General features: G+C 35.1%; 1 protein-coding gene across 2 annotated transcripts in view; it reads right to left on the reverse strand.

Moving 5' to 3' along the window:
- Il1rapl1 (interleukin 1 receptor accessory protein like 1) overlaps window positions 1–23073 on the reverse strand; it is a 1408761-nt gene that overhangs the window by 32822 nt on the left and 1352866 nt on the right. For both annotated transcript variants that reach the window (XM_051140905.1, XM_051140904.1), the window contains 2 exons: window positions 16194–16326; window positions 13692–13837 (listed from right to left, as the gene is read on the reverse strand). In XM_051140905.1, coding sequence (XP_050996862.1) covers window positions 13692–13837; window positions 16194–16326 — 279 coding nt within the window. The remainder of the gene's footprint in view (window positions 1–13691; window positions 13838–16193; window positions 16327–23073) is intronic.

Genomic DNA, 23073 nt, shown 5'->3' on the forward strand with positions numbered 1-23073 from the left:
ATGTCTGTAGTTCCTTCCCACTTCCCTAGGTTTTGATTTCCAGGATTGTCTCATAGTGTGCTTTCTTCATTGATTCCATCTCCATTTTTAGGTCTCCATCTCCATCCCCTGTTTGATTGTAGTTTCCTATCTTTCACTAATTTCTTTAAGTGATTTGTTCAATTCTTTCACATCTTTCTTTGTATATTCCTGTTTTAGTTTGAGAGATTTATTTTCCTCCTTTAAGGCCTATATCATTTTCATAACCTCACATTTGATATCTTTCTCTTGTGCGTCATGGGTGATAGTATGTCCAAGGCTTGCTGTGGTAGGACTGATGGGTTCTGGTGCTCAAATGGTCCTGGAAATTGTTGCTTATGTTCTTCTGCTGACATGTTCCTATTATGATGCCTCTGGTGTTAGCAGGTTTTGTGGTGTATGATGGTTAGAGAGTTTGGGGTTAGTTATAGAAAATGGGACTTTTGTCCCATGCCCAACTCACCTCCTCTGGGTTCACTCTGCTTGCTCACTCTTTCTGACCCAGGTGGGCCAGGCATCTGGGGAGCAGGTGGAAAAGATATCCAAGCAAAGAGCTGCTCAGGTGGCCTTGCTGGCCTCCTTGGGATGGAGGACTATCTGTTTTGTCTCTTTTAAAAATTATTTTCAATGATTATCTCAAGTTCCTTGAAAATTGGTTGCCACATTGTGGGAAATCAATGACAATTTGTTGTATAAATGAATAACTGATAGATGATTAAGAACACACACAGTTTTCAAATAAGCACTTCTTTCTTTCTATGTTAAAATTCCAATACCTTTGTGAGTGATTTTTTGGTTCAATGTTTCATAATGTTCAAGCAGCTGAAGAAGTTAAGTTATGAATATCCACTCCATAACTTGGTTAAAATATACATTATACATAAAATAGAAAATATGGAGCTGAGAAGATGACTAAGTTTGTCAAGGGCTTGCTGTGAAAACATGAGGACCTAAGTTCAAGCCCCAGAACTCAAAATGAAAACCCAAATGCAGTGGCACGTGTGAGGCATCACAGGACTCAGAAGGTTGACACAGGAAGACCCCTGGTGCCTCTAAACAGATATTCTCACTGATTTTATGATATCCAAGTACGGTGAAAGAGTTTGTCTCAAAGGTCTCAAAAATAAAAGGTGGAGAGCAATAGAAGAAATGACCTAATGACCTAATGTCGTCCTCTGGCCTAAACACACACACACACACACACACACACACACACACACACACACACACACACAGAGAGAGAGAGAGAAAGAGAGAGAGAGAGAGAGAGAGAGAGAGAGAGAGAGAGAGAGAGAGAGAGAGAGAGAGAGAGAGAGAGAGAGAGAGAATGGACTTCATATCATATGATGTTAAAAAATTATCTTTCATCATGAATATAGTGATACTATAATCTTGCATAGATGTACAGATTTAAAGTTTTTTTTTAAACTTAGAATCTGAGAATTACCTACTATTTCATTAAGACCTTGCAGATGCTAGGCAAGTGTTCTGCCAATGACACCGCCCAAACATTTGAGTGTTTTCTTTTTATTCAGGTTACATCTCAATTGTTATCCCCTCACTTATATCTTCCCATTCCCTCCTCCTTCCCTCTTTCACTCTATTCCTCTCCCCTAGGTCTGTGACAGAAGGGGACCTCCTCCCCAAATATATGATCATAGCCTATCAGGTCTCATCCTGGTAGCCTGCTTACCCTTCCTCTAAGTGCCATCAGGTCTCCCCACCAAGGGGAAGTGGTCAAATAGGGGCCATCAGAGTTCATGTCAGAGTTAGTCCCTGCTCTCCATAAAACTGTGGAGAATGCACTGTCTATTGGATAGATCTGACTATGGGTTGTAGGTTTATTGCATTCATATTCCTTGGTTTGTTTTTCATTTATTAATTCATTTTATCTTTGTTTAATAAGTACTTTCTATATATAGTCATGTAGTGTTTTTGCACTCTAGTGATAAATTGATGGAAGAAATGTATGATTATTGTATTAAAATAGCTTATATCTTACAGATTCTGACATGAAAACACATATTTAATACAAAGTACATGCTAATATTTATTGTGCACTGAGGTGTCGTCACTGTGCTAGAACTTTTATGAACATTAAAAACACTTTTAATACCATAATCATGAGACAAGTAATCAACACATTTGGTGTATTTTGTGAATTTGTATGTGTGGTTTTATTGGAGGATTTCAGAGATGAAAATCAGTTACTGATTGGCACAGTGTACAAGTGCCTGCATAGGATTTTGAAAAATTACTTGCTATGGAATGAATGAGAAAATATATTTGTTATATGTTGGAAGATAGCAGGCAAATTTCTGCTCTGGTTTAGTTAATATATTTTGTTCATCCTCTTATTTTACTTTCAAAGTAAATAACCTGTAACTTTCCAAAATATATCTACTTAGGGATTCATGTCATGTACCAGTTAAACTAGTTTCCTAAAATTAGGTCAGAAAAATAACACTATGATTCCCCTTGGGAAAAGTTGGCATTCATTTGTGAAAGGTAAAAATGGAGTTCCTAGCATAGGTAAAGACTTAGTGCGGAAAGCTTTCCCTCTTTTAAAACAAAAATAATTATCTGAAATATCACTATATAAGAAGTATACATGAGACATACACAACATCACATATTTGCACACACATACAGACATATAAAAGATTAAGAGTGGGCTCTTTCATCTTAGATCTCAAAAGAGAAACCAGAAAAACAATGAGCATACTGCTAAAATAAAGAACAAAAAGGGCCCCAGGTGACCAGCTGAGAAGACAGGGCTATTGTATATCAAGGTGTCAACCTTCACTTAGGCTTAAAAGGAAATATATTAGAAGAAAAAGCATTTGCTTTATCTCTACTAGGAATTTCCTTCTTAACATGTCATACAAATTGTCAGGCACAGATGGAATGTTACAAAACCTCTCTTGAGAGAAAATTGTCAAAGTGAAGGTGGCATTGCCATTTTACTACTTTTTGCTAAAGGATGTGATGTTTATCCTGAAAGCAATTGTCCACAAGAGAATGTATTGTCACAGTTAGAACTACTAGTTCTTCCATTGGGAATGCTTTGGGATGCCCAAAGAACACAGAACATCTGGACTGCTTAGATAACCAATAAGATCAATGTTTTCCACTTTTCGGCAGAAACATTGGATTTTTAGTAAAGTAAATATGATTTGAAAAATATTATACTGATAGAAATAAATTTATAAGACATTTTCACACACGTGAAACCTTATTGTATTGCAGTGAACAAAGTGCAAAACATAGATCAACACCAGACTTTTACTACTATTTTAATTTTCTTTCTTTAAGGGTTTTAATATATCTCTGATTATTGAAAGCATTAGAAACAACTGATTTTGGTGAACATCATTGGTGACACTTTCCCTCTGGAGAAACATTTCATTTGAAATCTCGGTGTTTTTAGAGTTAGAGATTATTAGGGCCGAAACAGTAATACCGCCACATGCTGTTTTATTTCTCAAGTGGGAGAAGCAGAAAGTTCCTTTCCTTCTCACTTTTAAATGCTTTTCATCATTCTTTGTTATTGAATACATACAATAGTTGGGGAACATAGTAGAAATTTTGTATTGTTTCTAAGTTTGCAAATAGTTTATTGAACTTAAACAGACCCTTGAGGTAATGACCAGGCCTGGTAGACAAGAAACAGCATAATTTATTATTATCTCTCCTCTGGAGGAATCATTTTATATTACATTCTAGAATTTTCAAATTCATTTAAGTTGGGTAATTTAAGGTTTACTTGGTCAGGCTTATTTAGTTTTTTGAAACAGTGTGTCATTCTGTAGCCCAGGTGGGCCTCAAACATTCAATACTCCAGACTGGCCTTAGACTTTTGCAGCTCAGCACTGATATAATGCCAAATCCTGAGATATAGGCATGAACTATATCATACCACACTTTCTTTCAGATTTTGGTAGATGCCTGTTACATTTAAATTTATGTGAATTAGGCACCCAGAATAAGTCAATACTTTGAATTGCAGTCACATATAAGGAACTGTAGTTTGTATTTTGCACTAATGGGAGTAAAGGTCTCAGGCAACTGAAAACTTAAACTAGAAGTAGACCCCTTGTCAAGAGTAACCACTTCAATTTTCCTTCAGGTTTGGCAAAATGAGGAACAGCACCTTGAAACTCTGAGAATCTGAAAATTAGCCTTATATATATTATTGTGACTGCTTAATATGTTCTTTCAAGAGTTCTGCCCTGAAGCTGAGGGACAATTAGTTTACAAATGATAAAACTTAAGAACAGTGAGCCAGAGACGTGCTCTAGGTAACAAGCAACTCAAGAGTGAAAATTAAAAGACCCTCAAGACACTCAAATTTTTCTATCATTGTTCATAATTTCTTCTCAGTCAGTCTTCATTCATATCATAGCTCAATTAATGATAATAATTTTAGCTTGTTTAAAATGATCATTGTGTGCCATCCTGAATATGCTATTGGAATTCTCTGAATTTATTTTTAATTCAATTTTATGACAGTTAATGTCCACTTTTAATTTAGAAAATTCAACCTCCATATATAATACTCTTTATTGAGCACATGCTAAGAATAGAGTGTGTGCTTTAACAGTGGAAACAAATAGTGAAATAGCTCTTACAGATAGCAAATGTATTTCTCAGCACTAAAAATCTAACATGAGTTACCATGGTAATCTATTGGAAATCAACATACTTTTTCCTACTATGTGACCTGAGAGAGCAGTTAGCATTTTTATGTGTCATGTCAAATTTCTCAGTTTACTGACCTGATTGTCAAAGTTCAACATCCAGGAACTGCTTATTAAAAGTTATATCTTTTGTATTGTAGTATGACCCAGTTGTGCCATTTCCTTAACCAAATGCAGGACTTCATAGCCACACAAATGCACAGCTATCATCCTCTGTCCAGCAATGTTACCTATAATAGTTGTATTCACCCTATGGCATTAGTGATTTAATTACTAAGTATAATTTGTGTTTGTGGTTGACCCAGTACTGGTAAATATGTATATGTTTTTACATATTTTACAAGGAGAATGATTTTCATTCAACAGCGTTAGAAAAACTATCTCCTTTAAGCAGCCTGCCGTGAAGTAATATTTCCAGTGCGATATGATGCATCATCAATAAATACGTAGATTTTGTCTGCAAATAATGAAGATATGAGGTGATTCTAAGAAGGAGAATGTGGGTTATTAGTGTGTATTGGTCATGGACATAGTCTCACTACATGTATTATGTTGTTGTGGTGATATGTGTGAACTAGATGATTTTGGTGGGTGTCTGTCAATTTTTAATTTAATTTTTTAAATATTTAGTTTTTATTAATATGTGTGTATGTATGAGAGAGAGAGAGAGAGAGAGAGAGAGAGAGAGAGAGAGAGAGAGAGAGAGAGAGAGAGGGAACGATTAAGTTTGTGCATATGGAAGCAAGAAGTAGGTGTCCCATACACTGGAAAAGGAGTTCCAGGTAGTCATGGGACACTTACATGAGGACTATGAGCTGAGCTCTGGTCCTTTTGAAGAGTCACAAGTAGTTTTAACTGTTAAGCCATTTCTTCAGCCCCCTTTAAGTATTGTAAACTCGTGTATTTATTTTCCTAAAGGGCATATTTAGCATTTTCTAATACAAAACTCTGAGTTTCAGTGAATTTCCTTTGCCTTCACTTGAGGTTTATTTGAATTTTATAGCTGCTCTGAGAGATGCTAGGCAGATGTCTATGCTAATGAATTAAACTTTTGAATGTGAAGCACACTTTACCCTGTTGCTTGTACTATTACGGTTTCTTTCTTCCTTTCTTTCTTTCTTTCTTTCTTTCTTTCTTTCTTTCTGTCTTTCTTTCTCTCTCTCTTTCTCTCTTTCTTCTGTATCAATGAACTCATGAGTTACAATATGTGGCATTTCAATTATTTTACTGTGACCATCCTTCCTTATTATGTAGAGTTGTAATTTGGCTGAATTTAAATTCAACACAGGAAATCTGCAGAAATTACTGATTACCATATACCAAGTTACTACTCAGTAATTACTATTTGTACAGACTGAATACTATCAATAACTTTTTGTATATCTATCTATATATCTATATCTATATATGCTGTTGAGAGACTTCTGAATATATTTTCCTTTTAAAACATGGGACATGGAAAAGCCGGGCGTGGTGGCGCACGTCTTTAATCCCAGAACTCGGGAGGCAGAGGCAGGCGGATCGCTGTGAGTTCGAGGCCAGCCTGGTCTACAAAGCGAGTCCATGATGGCCAAGGCTACACAGAGAAACCCTGTCTCGAAAAACCAAAAAAAAAAAAAAAAACAAACAAACAAAAAACATGGGACATGTAGGAACTGTTTCCAGAAATCAGGGCCTTTTTATTTAAGGAGTTAAACATTTAACTCATCTAAGAGACTGCCCTCTCAGGCATCTCTTGAGTAGCAAATGTATTCTAGAAGGCAAAATGTCATTGAATATGTGATGTAAATAACCTCATTAAGAACAGAATGTGAGGGCAAAGGTATTAACACTGCAAAAGAAATTAGGCAATTACTTGGATTTAGTCCCACTGACTGGTTGTTCTCTGGCTTTCTTTCTTTCCCATGGACACACTGAGTTCCAGCGAGCTAGTTGCTCTTTAACTATTAGATGCTACCAAGTACATTAGCAGGATCTATTGTGTAGATAGGCCCTTGGTGTGCCAACTGTGGGCCATAGACCTGTAGCAGCAATATCAAAATGAACTTTATTGAAATTCAAAGCTTGAGTACTACCTCAAATTAATGCATCTGAATTGCTTTTGTGATAACCTCCCTAGGTGATTTGTAACTATTATAATATTTATTAAGTACAAGAATAGGTGGTCTTCTAAATGTGGAAACAGTTTGACTGCTGTTAATTCTTGTATATAAACTTGTGTTCTGTTTACTTTCTGATCATCCTGATTTCATTTGATATGATCTGTGAGGATTTTCAAGGTGAAAATTTCAGCTCTTTTACAATGAATTTCTCTCCTATGAGTAATTAAGATGCTAAAACCATTTCATGCAAGGGAGTTTCTGTAGTCACAATGTAAACCAGTAGTTCTCAACTAGGGACAGTTTTCTCCAGGGATATTTGGTAATGTTAGGAGACATTTTAGTTTTCCATCACTAGAGAAGGTACTGTAAGTAGGGGCAAAAGATGCTGTTAAACAATCTACAAAGTACAAGACATTTTCTACCACAGAAGAAACTTATTCAGCCTAAAATATGAATAGTGACACAAGAGAGAAGCTGCAATATGTGAAATGAAGATATTTGTGAATACATTTAATCAGCCTGTTTGATAGGGGCACATTCAGTACATCTATTGAGTAGTGTAGATACATTAAAGCATATGACAGAGAAGTAAGCCTACTTTATCAAGAAATTAGCATTTGAATAGAAAACAATCATGAAATGGTAAATATGACCATGTATAATAAGCTCCGTTTTTAGAGTTTCCATACATATTCAAAATGAATAGCTGAAAACAGAAGTTTATCAATCTTTGCTTCCCATACTGTTTTTGTTTGGGAAAAATAAGTAGACAAAGATAACCTAGGGTTATTCTCAATTAAATTATGTATTCTATGTAATGAGCTAGTCATCTTTAAAGGGTAATTTTTCATGCAGGCAAGTAGGTGGCTTTCTTGAAATTTCTTTATTATATAGAAAAACAAAGGTAAAGATTGTTAGCATCAAAATTTTTGGATAATGTGTGTTACTATCATTCATAATAGGCTTCAAGTGATTTAATTTTTAAGATTTATTTATTTACCTTTTAATTATGTGTATGTATATGTGGGTGGAGGATGTGCACATAGATGTACGTGTTTAAGGAGGTCACAGGTATCACATTCGTTGAAGCTGGAGTTACAGGTAGTTGTATGCCACCTAACATGGGCCCTGGGACTTTAACCCTGGCCCTCTGGAAAAGCAGGACATGCTTGTAAACACTGAGCCATCTCTCCAGCCATATTTTATTTAACATTAGCAATTAAGAAAAAAAATATGGAGGTGGAAACAACTACTTAATTTTCCCACAGACCAAAGTATCAGAGAAGAAAAAAAAAGTTATAAGCTAGGGGAAATTTTTGATTATGAAATATCAAGGCTTACTCAAGGAAAAAAAGCTTTTACACATGATAGCTGTGGTTTGGAGCTTCTGTAGAAACACCATTTAAACCCCTAACTACATTGGCATTGCATATGGCAAGACTCATTAAAAGTGACCCTTCTATAGATACCTATTTAGCCTTCTAGGGAGATAGAGCCATATAGAGCAGTAAGATATTGTGATATCCCAGCAGGATTTGGGTTTTTAAAAGCATTCTAATATCAGAAGTAAATAAAATCAAATGAGTCCTCTTAAACTTCAAAGAGAGGACTGCAAGGTTCCATTATCATATTGAATCTCTTGGTAAATAAACATGCAAGGAAAAAAAAGACACAGACACACATTATGAAGATTATTCATTACAAGAAGTGATAAACAGTTCACTGGATCTAAATTCATCTGCTTTAAAACAGTGCATCCTAAATTATTTGCACATTAATTACATTACCAAAGATATTTCCAGGACTAGAGAGTTTATTGCACAAGTCTAATTTCTATTGATTACATTCTTTGGAGAGAGACAGAATTCACAGAAGAAGTGAAATGAGTTTAAGGGGAAATAGAGAAAACCTAGATGTTTATCATTGTTAACTAGCACTAAGTCTCTCAAATAGATACTTTGCCAGTTCAATTAACTTATGATGAATGAATTGCCCTGTTATTGTAACCAATAGAAGTAAACATAACCATTTAGATCAGGATTGTTACTGAAGACTCTTAATGTGACAATTTTAAAGTCAAACAGTCACAAAAATCACACAATTCTGTGTTAAGATCATGACATTCTAATTTATATTGGTCTTTATTTCATCCTCTTTATTTAATTTTGCAAGCAAACAATGCTAGGCACATAGGAGATTGTAAATAATCATTATTAAATGCATGACTACATGAAAGAATTTTTTAGGACAGTACATTCAAACTAGTGTAAATTTATTGTGAGGTAAAATTAGGAATAAATAAGATACAATTGCTGTATCTTATTTTATTGTAAGATAACTCATTTTATTGTAATATAAATTAGAATTGTAGAGTTTTTAATGGAATACACAATTGCAGCATCCTTCATTACCCTCAGTAGCACACAGTTGGAGCAGTGAAATCTTGTGGTAGCTTGTTAGCATTTATTGAGTGCTAAGAATATCTCAGATGCTGTGATAAGCCCTGGCATATGTGTTCATTTAATTCTCATAGCTGATATAAGTGGTAGAACACTTAGCACTCCCATTTTATAGAAGACAATTTGAGGCTCACTGAAATGGAGTGACTTGCAAAAGCAGAACAGTTATGAAGAAAAACTGGGTCCTGCTCTTAAATCCATGTTCTTAACTATAAAAGTGTTTTGCTACAGATTATAAAGGTGTCTATATTGTCAGGACATCAAGTAGTCATAAAATATGGAACCAAAAATCATAGAAAACTGAAACAGAATTCCCTTCTTTCTGATGAATGGAGGAGTGCATAGATCAGAGGCCAAAACCTTTCTGTTGTATATCCACAGTAGATCTCAACCTATGGGTCATGACCCCTTTGGATTTCACAGTGGTAGCCCAAGACCATCAGAAACACAAATATTTGTATTATGATTTATAACAGTAGCAAAGTTACAGTTATGAAGTAGTAGTTAACATAATTTTATGGTTGGGGGTCACTACCATATGAGGAACTGCATAAAAATTAATCACAGCATTAGGAAGGTTGAGAACTACTGATCTACATCAACAAAATATTATAATGTGTCTCTCCAAGGAAGATTTGGAGAAGATTAGAGAAAATTAGAGAAGACTGAGTATTGATCCTATGACTAATGTAAAAAAATATTTGATAATTGCATAATTGATAGTCTGGCAGAAATCTGACATTCTCAGGGACCTTATCATTGAAGATTCAAACCTCTCTTTCTGAACTTTGTAGGTGCTGACCTTTCAAGATGGGTGTGGTCATTCATGTAATGAGCCCTTTGAGGGAAGACTGCCTCCTTATTGTCTTTGCAAGGGCAGACTTCATTGTTTCAATTCTCTTACAAAGAAGGTACACATTCACTTTAAGAAGAGACCTTCAGAGTACACAAACTCAAAATACTCTTTGGGGATTAATGATTTTATCTTAATAAGAACAAAGTGTTGTTCATATGAATAAAAAATTAGAAAAGCATTATGGAAAATTTAAGTATTTGAGAGCAACTAAAATTAGCCATACTTGTCTTTCTTGTATTCAGATAATCAGACATTAATGGCATTTCTTATTAAACAATTTAATTGATTCTTCAAACCGTATTTTTCTATAATTGGGAGCTTTAGTAGCTTTGTATGCTTAACCTTAGGCTACACATGTTAGAAGTATCCTAAAGTGTGTTTGACTCTTTCTAAATGCATGCCTGCCTACAAAACCAGCTTTTATTAGTGTCACACATACATCCAATACAGTGTCATTCTGGTTTCCTTATAATAATCCCTTAACTATCATCAATGCCTTGCTCCAAATGGAAATATATGGTGTCCAAAACAACAGACTTAATATTTTAGATTGATTGATTGTGTGTGTGTGTGTGTGTGTATTTGTGTACCACGTGTGTGCCTGATGCCAATGGAAGACAGAAGAGGTTATCATATCACCTAGAAATGCTGTTATAGATAGTTTTTAGCTGCCATATGGATGCTGGGAACTGAATTTAGGTTTTGTGCATGAATAACAGGTGCTCTTAACTCACTAGCCACCAAACTAACAGATTTTTAATACGTAAATATGTACACTAATCTTTTCTCCCTACTTCAATTCTTTATTTCAAAACACTTCAGTATTTATTAATATTTTCTATTTTTAAAAACATATTTCAATTCTTACGGACTAATTTAAACTCTTCATTTAGACTACATTCAAGAGAATTAATAGAATAATAAATATAAATGAACAATGAGTAGAAGGAGCTGAAGAGGTTGAATCTGTTGAAATAAAGGTTCAGTGGAGTCATGATGACTACTATAAAACACCTGATTGCTAGGGAAAGAGCAGTTAAAAGTCTAAAGTGATAGAAAAGCCAGAGAAAAGGAGATGCTTTCTAACCGATTCTTCCAAGCTAGAACAGATTTTCGAGAGATGGAATGCGACCCAGTATAAGCTGATAAACTATTTTGAAGGTGCTGTGGCAGGATAATTAGTTAAGTCTATGTTATTTAAGATGCTTTCAATACGGAGGCTACTTTTGTACATACAAGAGGACATCATTCAAATTTCTTTATTGTTTAGCTATGTGTTAAAGTACAGGAAGAAACATTGCTAGCTGATCTTTACTTTTCTTCTCTCCTCACATTACAGCATAATATGCTACCTTAATAATATAGTCACCTTGACAGTCAAGGTGTCTATATTAATAGTTTTCAGTAATACTATTCAAAGAGAGTCTGTTTCCCAAAAAGGTATGGAATAGTCTTCAATGTTCTCTTTCTTTTCAAACCTCAAGGACTCTAGGATTGAAGATGTGCTTTGAAATTAAAATTATTGTAAATCTGCTGAGTTAGAGAGTAGCAAGTTTACTTGGAAAAAGTAGACTATAATGTTTTAACTTAACATAATGTAGAAAAATATTTTTCTTCTCTTATTGCATGAAAAATTTCACTAACTCAAAAGCGTAGGTCATATTTTATAATCACTTCTAATTTCAAAAAATTCAAACACACACACACACACACACACACACACACACACACACACACACACGTATAAGCTGGTAAAGGTTATGCAGAGAAAAAGTTACTGTTTCAGACACTGCCCTCAACTACAGCCTATCTTACTTATAATAAGTGACTAGTAATTATGGGAGGACATTATATATGTAAAAATTATACAGTGTTAGAATGTCAAGAAATACTGTATTGGAGAATTCATCAGGCACAATTCCTGTACTAATGGAACAACCTTCCAATCATGACACACTTGGATGCATTAAAAAAATCAAGGTACTTTAATGACCAATTTCTTATAACAAATACCATTTTATTACACATCGTCCATGAGTAGGTACTGTATCAAGCCCTTCCCATTTGTTATTTTCTTTTATGTTTATAGAACACTGAAGAGTTGATAACATTTTCTCCATTCTACATATCATAATCTGACACGTGAGAACACCTTGCTTAGGCTATATATTTGATATTAAAGCAAGGCAAAGAATCCAAATTTGACTCAAGTGTTTGAGTTAGTCATCCATCTATGAGGCTCTCTTTTTTGTAATAATGGTTGTCCCTTTGTGATTTGTTGTTGACCCCCACAACACTAAATTCTAAAGAAAGCTACACCTAAATGATGAAGATGTTAACCGCTAAGTGATCTTTAGATTGACAAAACCCAAAAGCTAGATGCCCTTAGACTAAATCAAGAAGTATTCTTTTTTATTCTAGTTTTGTGAACCAGCAACCAAAAAACATGCAAATTGCTGTGAGGATTTACTCACAGGCAAGTCATACTAATTTTTTAAAAATACAAAATAATGACTGGGCAAAATGTCCTCATTCGGCCACTAACAGAATCTGCCTAAAAATGGAAACTTAGATGCAGGCAGAGTCGATGGCTGCACTCTGCCAAATCAGGGTAAGCAAGTCCTCAATAGTTCCTGCCCTGTGAACAAGTCTGGCAGAAATATTAGGCCAGAAAGCTGAAGATGAGGCTCCAACGTCATACAGTGTATTGGGTGACTTGTCAGGCAGTAAACTGTCTTAAGTCAATTTGTACATTTTGGAAACTGCTAACCCACACTGCTGGTTCACTCAGGAATTTAAGTTTTATTCCTTCTCAAGTCTCTGAGGGGCATTGAAGACAAGATAGTATAGTTCTATAACCAAGTTTAGCTGGTTAGGGGACAAGATCGTTTTAGATCAAGATAAAGAAGTTAAGCTATTAGAGTTGAGATAAGACAGATATTGAATCTCATTCGGGGATCTAGACCCAACAAGACAGGAAAAACACTTACTTCAAAGGAGATAAATGCAGATATCCAAGTCACTATGAATGTAACATATATAGTACTCATTATTCTCATGATTGTCACATGGTTCTCCTTGCTGTATGCATTTTGTTTTACACATGTGTAATAAAATAAAGGTATATTTTTAAAAAATACAGAAACTAGTACAGGAGGTAAACATTAGTTACCGTCTTCTGGAGTGGGAGTCACATACCCAGGGATGGGAAATTGTTTGGGCTAATTACTTTCCTCATAAAACAAAACTTTTCCTGTTGTTCCTTGCCTCTTCCTAAAAGCTCATTTCTATACCAAGGTTCTCTAAGAACCTCAATGAATTGGGATAAGTAGCCAGGTGCTAGCCAGATTTCACTTGAGAACTGGCTTTTGAACAGTGTGTTGATAGACATAAATTCACTAACACCTACATGGACATAATCCTAATGTGATTGTTTTACTTGTGCTAGGTTTATGTGGAAAATAAAAGAAATAAAAATACTTTTCTACTGTATTGCAATGATTTCCCTTCTACTGAGCATTGAGCTTAACCCTGGAGCACAGAAGGTTCCACTCACCTCGTTTATGAAGGAGAACACTGGCATGCCGACGTCCATTTCCATTTTCAACATAACAGGAATAATTCCCCAGGTCACCTTCTTCCACAGACTCAACAATTAATGAGATAGAAACTTCCTGTTCTCCAAGATGTTCCTTAAGAACTCTAAAACATAAAGGGAAATGCAACAAAAAAACCACACAAACATACACATACATGAAAAAGAAAGAAATGTAGATGAATTTGAATCTGATGAGAATATACCTACAGGGTTTGTGCTTCAAATCTGACTATGGACTAATGCTAAGTTAATTAAATGATATCATGCCCTTTTCTTCTTCACTGCTAAGAAAGAAACTTGTCTTTGCAGATGCTAATGAACTTGCAGTTAATTATCTCTCCTAGCAGGACAATCATGCTGTCATAATAAGGAGGTGAGAGAGACCTTGAAGGAAAGTTTACAAATTACTTTTCCTTTAAGAAGAAATATGATGTAAAAATGAGATAAGGGATTCTAAAATGTTAGGCTAAGGGCCTAATTATATATCAGATTATTTTTAACAAGAATAAGAAAGAAAGAAAATTTCTGAGTTATTTTGACATTTCATTTGAAACCTCCAGTCTGACTTACTTTTCCTAATGATACAAATGAGCTGCATAGTTTTAAAGAAATATGAAACCATAAAACCATATAATAAAAGTTCCAATAGGTATTTAATTCTGACTTTTAAAATTAGTGGTAAATGCTCACTAAATCTGATTGTTATATATTTTAGCAACCTCTCAAACACATGGAGAATTTATTAAACTAGGTATATTTTTTCGGCTCTCATTATTCCTAGTTCCAAAGTCCTTCTTGGATGAATGTATATGTATATAAACAGACACATAAATTATATGTATATATTATTAGATAAACAAATTCCTACAGCTTTTATCAAGCTCATACAATCAATGTTAGACAGTTTTGGTTTTTGGTACTTCTTAATATTAAAATGCAAAAAGTATTGTTAAGCAATAAATGATATTTTAAATATGAAAAATGGCAAAAAAGATTTTTGTCCATATTGGAGAATTGCCCATTTGGATATTCCAGAATCCAATTGGAGCACTCCACAGTGAGATATTGTATATTTGTTGCCAGAGAGAAGATCCCAATAGAAATGATCTTGTATGACAGTTTTATACGTTTTTGCTTTGTACTGGAAAACATTCCTCTTATATGTTTGTTAAAGTTTTAAAAGTCTTGACATTTAAAAAGGAGAACCATTGCTTAAATCCTCATGTGTTGCCAGAAGATACAACCTTTATATGGAAGAATATATAGAAAATAATTATCATTTGGTTTTGGTTATAACTTAGTTATCATTATGAAAGTCCTTGCTCATTTAGATTATGATGAGAACTAACTCTTTATGTCCAAATACAATTTGCTTCATCATTGAATACCTTGATACTTAAATGTAAGTGAATAAATATATAGCTACATTTAATAAAGAAGTAGAAAAATTATGGCCTCAAAATAGATACCTAAAAATATAAATGTTTGTTCTCCTGTTATTTCCTGTTTATAAATATTTATACCTTAATGTTAGAGTAGGAAAGATAACAAGAAACTTGTGTATCTTCCATCAACTTATCAGGTATTACATATGCTACTTTGTAGCTTAAATATGTAAGAAAGGAAACTATAAGGATTGCGTTTGAGTCTATTTAGTCTCTTGCTAATGGTTCCTTTCAATATTTATTTTTAGAGACAGTGTCTTTTTCTGGCATAGGTTGGCACTGAACCTTACAATGTGCCCAGGCTAGCCTTCAGTTCATGACAGCTTTTTTGTCTGAGCTTCTCAAGGGCTGTGAGTACAGACATTAGCCACCATGCCTGGTTCCTCGCAGTAACTTTTAAAAGATGTTTTCATAAATATAAAGGGCAATGATTTTCTAAGGTTACAACAGGCTTGGATATTTTCCATGATTTTGGTATTAGTGTGCTACTAGTGAAACGTTCCTTTTGAAATTACTATTAGCTAGAGAAGTGGAGTGTGTTTGTGAATATGATCAAAACACACTGTATGAAATTCCAAAGAATATAAACATTTTTCAAAAGAAAAGAATTATTCTTAAATTCTTTGCAAATGGCACTCCAATTTTGTAATTCCATAGTCACCCTTAACAATTCTTTGCTTGTTAGTATTACAATATTTCTGTTATGATAATAGAAAGACAAAATGATTAAAAAGCCTTTTTCTTGTTTGTTTGGTTTGGTTTTATTCTTTTTCTTTTTCCTTTTCTTTCCTTTTTCTTTTTCTTTTTCTTTTTTCTTTCTTTCTTCTTTTTTTTTTTTTTTTTTGAGGCAGGGTTTCTCTGTGTAGTCTTGGCTGTCCTGGACTCTCTTTGTAGACCAGGCTGGCCTTGAAGTCACAGAGATCTGCCTGCCTCTGCCCCCTGGAGAACTGGGATTAGTGGAGTACACCTCTGCGACCAGCTCCCAACTGCATGTGTTTAAAAGTTTAAAAATTACCTAATGTCACTTTCCCAAACTCTATTTTCATCCAGATCTTCAATAAACTTCTCGCCTTTCATCCAGTAAATTAAAGGACTGACATCTCCACTGTAACCAAAGAAAGCTCGGCAGGTGAGGTTGGCTGAGTCACCTGTGGAGAAAAATGATGGAAACACAACATAAAATCATTTGTGCCTACTTTAAAAAGAAACAAATTGGCTGGTAAGAATTAGATCATTTCACTTATTTAATGAAATATCTAAGACAATTGTTCAAGCCTTTTCCATGTTTGTCAAGTTTATCAAATGTTTCATTTTTACGGTATTTTAAAAATGAAATAAGAACTACTTATGAGAATTAGAAGAGGATTCATTAAACTATAGAATATTCTTCCATTGAGGTTCACTGATGTTTTCTCATGATTAGATTGAGTTTATGAATTATTGGAAAGAATCACAGAAGGCATATGTACTTCGCAAGGCATTACATCAAAGGGTATATGGAGAAACAAAACAGAAGCCACTTTTAAAGAGTGGCATAGGCATTTTGTGTACTTGGCTCTATAATTTTAATAACAAAAATATTTTATTATGTTTCTTTTTAAACATACACATTTGTATTATTACACATAAATTAAATAAACTAAAGGGGTTGATGTAGTTTTGAAACCTGACTGACTGGCAGTCAGAGCGCTTCTTTATTTATACAGAACTTAATAGGCAGGGATAGATGCATGTTGTTACAAACCATAGATCATAATATTTCTGTCCCTGGATACATGTTTTAACTTCCTCTTGATCATAAGTTTAGTCATCATTGATAAACTATAACAGAACAGAGATATCATTTATAGTAATTTTCCCTCACCAAGCCCACAAGCCAACTTTGGACAGTTTTGTAGTTTCAAGGGCATCTTTTGCCAAAGCATAACAGCCTGTTATCAGTCTGGTAGTTCTTGTGGTTTCAAGGGCGCTAGACAGAAAATCTCTAAGACAGCCTGTGAAGATTGTTATGTTCCAAGTAGTGTATTATCAACTTTTAATAGTCGTAGTGCTAATTGTTATTAGGCCCAGGAAAAATCTTCAGGCCAAAACTGCTGCAGTTACTATTCAATTTCTGGCATAATACAATGCTTATATTTTATATATTTGTAGAATTTATTTATATATCTAATCTTGGTGTTCTTTTGTTCCTTGGTCACAAGAGGTCATAGTAGCCCTGTATGACTTAACTTTTCTTAAGAAAGGAGAGATCTTAATACTTCATTCTTCTTTCCTTTATCCAAACCATTGTTTATCTATTAGCAAGAGGCATTTATTTGTTTTTTTTTTGTTGTTGTTTATTTATTTATTTATTGAGACAGGGACAAGGTTTTTTTTTGTGTAGCCTTGGCTGTCCTGGACATGCTTTGTAGACTAGGCTGGTCTCAGACTTACAGAGATCCACCTACCTCTGTTTCCTTTAGTGCTGGGATTATAGGTGTGCAACTGGCTAGGAAGAGGCTGCTAATTTGATCTGCTGTCAACTTCTCTAGCCCCCAAACTTTGTTCATCTTAAAAAATATTTATTTATTCACTTTACATTGTAGCTCTCTCCCTCCTCTCCTCCTTATCCCACCCTCCTCCTGCTTCCCCCTTTTCCCCTGTCCTACTCCCCAGAAAATGGGAGGCCCACTCAACCCACTCAAGTGCATTAAGGTGAATCAGTACTGAATGTATTCTCTTCCTTGTGACCTGATGAGGCAGCCCCGCAAGGGATAAGTGATCAGAAAGTAGGCAAAAGAGTCCATGTCAGAGGAACCTCACGCTCCCCTTACTAAGTGACCCACATGAAACCTGAGCTGCCCTTCAGCTACATATGTGTAGAGGGCCTAGATCCAGTATATACATGATCCTTTGTTGGTGCTTCAGTCTATGTACCCACCCCCACTCTGGTTAGTTGGTTATGTTGGTCTTGTTGTAGAGCTCCTGTCTGCTATCTAGGTCTCCAGCTTGTCATAGAGATGCCCCAACCCAGGGTTTCTCTTCTCTCTGCAAGCCCTCTGTCCTCCCACCCCTGCTCTCCCAGGTTTGAGTTACCTTTTAAAGTTTAATTTGTTCCGATTATCTTGTTTTTGAGTAAGTGCAGGGGCATATGTGCTAAGAGTAACTTGGAGTCAGAGCCTTATGAGAAGGTCTCTGCAATCTTTATTTAAGTCATAACCTCCAGAGCATAAGGAAGATCTTTAAGTAGGCCAGATAAGGATATCTCCCTAAAACAGGAGGGGTAGTATGCTCAGGACTTTCCTGGGGAAGCTGGAAGCAGTATTCCTGGGAGAAGGCATAAATGATTCATAAGAAAATTTCCATAGGGGTTAGAGATATGGCTTAGTAGTTGAGAGCACTGACTGCTCTTCCAGAGGACCCAGGTTCAATTTCCATCCCATAACTCCAGTTCCAGGGGGATCTGATATCCTCACACAGATGTATAAGCTGGCAAAATACCAATGTACATGAAATAAAAATAAATTTATTATTAAAAAAGAAAATTTACATCAATCCAGTATCCCAATTTGTACAAATAATAAAATATCCCCAAGTAGGCAACACATGGAAATTAAGATCAACTGCTGAAAGACAGCACAATGGTGACTGCACCATAAGGCTCAGCTTTGCTGGATCTTTGTCAATCAGCTGTGCTGGCTTTGTAACTTTCGCTGTTCCCATTAGATATGGCTGTGCCACTTATTTCTTAAAACTGAAGGCTACAAAGTACAGCAACTGCAAACTTGATGGATTTAAAAACATATCCAGACAATTTTCTTCAAAATGTCAAAACAACAAAAATAGCTACAATGACAGAATGACAATCAATTTTTCTTTTTTATCTTTAAAAATAATTTATTCACATTACATCCCAATTATTATCCTCTCACTTGTATCTTCCTATCCCCCCTCCCTCTTTTATCCTACTCCCCTCTTCTAGACCTCTGAAAGAAAGGGTCCTCCTCTCCTACCATATGACCAAAGGCATTTCTTCACCATTTTTGCTGTTTAGCCTATATCTGGGTATATCTTTGGTAAAAAGAAAACAATGAAAGGACAGTTTGGTTAGTTACTCAGATGTGCATTAAAAGATGGCTATTCCTTGCCTGGTGCATAGGCTAATGGTAGAATATTCCCGTTGTATGTCTGTGGTCTTGAGTTTCATTCTCAGCACTGGAGAGGGTGGTTCATATGCTATCATTGGGAAAAAGCTCCAGTGAAGATTATTATTTTTATAATTCCCAATACTACTACTTACTTTGTTTCTATAAATTTCTAATTTCATATCACTTTAAAATTTTATTCAGCCATATATTTATTCAGATGAGAAGAATATGGTTTTAAAGGTAAATCTTTCTTTCCTTCTTTATTTTATTTTTTTGTTTTTTGTTTTTGTCTTGTTTTTGATTTTTGTTTTGAGATAGGTTTCTCTGTGCAGCCTTGGCCATCCTGAACTCACTTTGTAGACCAGGCTGGCCTCATACTCACAGCAACCCGCCTGCTTCTGTTTCCAGAGTACTAGGATTAAAGGTGTGTGCCACCACGCCTGGCCCTCGTTCTTTTTTTTTTTCTTTTTAATTTCTACTTTTCTTAAGACAGTATATTCATCTGGGTGTGGTAGATCACATCTGTAATCCCTACACTTAGGGAAGCCAAGGCAGGCAGATATCTTTGAGTTCAAGGTCAGCTGGGTCTACAAAGAGAGTCCAGGACAGCCAAGGTTACACAGAGAAACCCTGTCTTGAGAAAACAAACAAACAAAAAACAAAAACAACAAAAAGACAGTATACTTACATTTTGTTATGATTTGTTGCTACATGTGACAATTTAATGAGAATGGCATCCACCGGCCCAAGTATTCTAACATTTGGTCCCTAGATGGTAGAACTGTTTTGGGAAAGATTAAGAGGTTGGCCTTATTGGAGGAGGTGTGCCACTGGAGGAGGGTTTCCTGCCATGGTCATGGGCTCACTCTCTGAACCTGGAAGTAATCTCTTACTTACTTAAATGTTTCAAAGTTGCCGTGGACATGGTGTCTCTTCACATCAGCAGAAATGTGAGACATTATCTGACAGAATTTTGATTTTGTCAAATTGAGAAGGTTCTAGAGAATTAAACAAGCACTTCAGATCATTTTTGTTCTAGTAGATAAAGTTGTTTGTTAACAGTAGAATATTATTTTTTATCTTAGAGCTTGTGTAAAGTAGCATAGGGACTCAGAAACACCCCACGCCCACCTCCTGAGGAAAAGAAAGTCAGAAGGAAAGAAAGAGAAATATTTGAGCCAATAAACAGGAAGTAAGGGCAGGGAAACTGGCAGGAGAAAGAATGACAATGGCATATAGAATAGTAGCTGGTGTATGGAAGCAAGATTTACAAATGGGGTACTGACCTAATCTAAGCCATAGTATTAGATCCTGCTTCCAAAAGAATATAGGCTTAAACAGTTTGTAGTGGAAAATAAATTGTCAGTCTATGGCACATCTTTCAGGGTTATTGGATTCTGGTTTTGAATCCAGGCAACTGGATCCCTCCAGTCTAATAATGATTTAACTCATTTTTTTTCCATTTGCCCTCTGAAATCTAGGGGAAAACAATGCTGTCTCTGTTTACAATTTAGCTCAACATTGTTTGTTTCATAGGCACCAGGTCTTCTGACTTAGAATTCATATTAAAAAACTGTGCTTATTTTAAGTCTAAGTTTTTATCTTTCCATCAGGAACTAATATCCATCCTTTCTTTGGGTTTCTAGTTTTCTGTAACATGCAATTTCTGATAAGGCAATTGTAACTATGACACACAGAGAGCCTATCATCACAGATCTTCTTCATCCTCTTCCATTATTTATTGAAAAAGAATCCATTTCTGCATGTCATCTCTGATACTAATGCTTAACTACAAATGTAGGTAATTAGTGTTAGAATTCCAGAAGTTACAGAGAAAAGACACACCTTTATTTAATTTTCTTCTCTACTTAATTTATTTCAAGTAACAGGAGAGAAATTTAAGCTATGGCCCTGAGACTCCTGCACATCAGCTGTATCAGGCAGCCAGAGCTGGAGTCCTGAATGTAATGGCATTCTTGCTGCTGCCAGTTGATATCTGTAAAAGCTACCGTAAATTGCACTAAATGCTTCTGCTGCCTCTTTGGCAAAAAGGTGCACCGTCAGCTCAATCTCACCAGGTTCTGAAGGAAGCACGAAAATTGATCATAAAAAATCATTTGCTATCTAAAATGAGAACAATGCTTGTCACACTCAGGTTTTCAACTAGGCCACATAGTGAGCATGTCTTAAAGGGAAAAGAATACATTTTCCCTTCAACTCGCATATTCAAATCATTTAAGTAGGAACATTTTTCATTTAATGCAAGCATCTAATTAGATGTAATTTAGTCATTTCTAAAACTGCTGAAACCAGAAGTGTTTCTCTCCACTAGAGGACACTCTTGAACTTATTGAGAAATAATGAAAAACAAAAATCCAACCAACCAAACAAACAAGAAACCCTTTTCTAATTAAAAGAAAATTTCTTTCCTAATTAAAAAGTATCAGAATCCAGAGATCTTACTTGTTGCAATTAGGAAATAGTGAGCATTTTTTCTTAAATAAAGATGCTGAGTAATAGGGAGATTTTGATTTTATTGGATCATTAATCATGTATATTAAAATAACTCTATGGTCATGGTAAAGATAAATGTTTTGCCAAAGACTACCCACTTAAGATAAAAAGCAAAGTGGTTTACAAAGCATATTTGTTTTTTATCATTAGTTATAGAGAATAGCTTCTTTTTCCAAAAAGCTTAAAGCCTTTATTCAAAAACACAAACTGAAAAGAAAAAACTTTTTTCTGTCTTCCCTCTTTCTACTTTTCTGTATCTCCTTTCTGCGCCTGCCTTACTCAAAAAAGCAAAGAAAGTTCTTTTAGAACTAACTCAAGACATTTTACTTAAGCTAGGACTAGAAACTATCGCAACAAAGAATTGCCAGAATCAAACTATAGATAGTTCTTCTGAAATCAGAGAATTATCTGAGAACATTGAAAGAAAGCAAAAGCAGTGGGAGGGACTGGCTATGTTATAATCATACTTGAAAAGGTTATTCCTGCAAGACATGACATCTACTCATATTTTAAGGGAACAAAATCACAAGAGAAGAGCAAACCACATATTTTAAATCTTGCCAAACAAATCCTGTGTGAGATTTCTGCAGCAAACTACCTTGCCGACCACTTCTGTAAAAACAAAGCCACACACATCCAGGGAACAGACTGCTAAAAGGATTCAAGTCGCTACAAATAAGTTAGAGTTAACCAAGTTAATACACTTTCATAGTACCCATGAGAGTGCTCATTAACTTGTAGAAATTATTACGAGAATTACTGTTGTTATGGAATGGAAACTTTTCTATAAATGATGCTCTTCCATGAAGTTAAACCAAATTATCCAACTCAAAAATTGGAGAGATGCATTTTAAAATCTGAGTAAGCTGTTGGGAATACTTTCCACACTGATGGAATAAAGAGAGGTCATAGCTAAGTGCTACACAACAGAGACAGGATCTTATACAGCTGAAAAAAATCAGGAAAATGGAAATATGATGGTCATTTTATGTTGGAGTGGTTCACAGGTTTCTGGAAAGACCCAGTTTAGTTCTGCACTCTTTCTGTGCCAAACTAAAGTTCAATATGTCTAGAATAATGAAAGTTGAAGAAAGGGAAACAAAGTATTTGCCACAAATGCCATCTGATGGTTTGTTGCTCAGGATCTTGCAGATGAGTTTTGAGAAGATGGGTATATGATTGATTGATAAGTGGGGTAGCATTGTAATGAAATTCATTTCAACTACGTAGAATAGATTTTTTTCAAAGGAGTAC

The sequence above is a fragment of the Acomys russatus genome, chromosome X, assembly GCF_903995435.1.
Source record: "Acomys russatus chromosome X, mAcoRus1.1, whole genome shotgun sequence".
Lineage (NCBI taxonomy): Eukaryota > Metazoa > Chordata > Mammalia > Rodentia > Muridae > Acomys > Acomys russatus.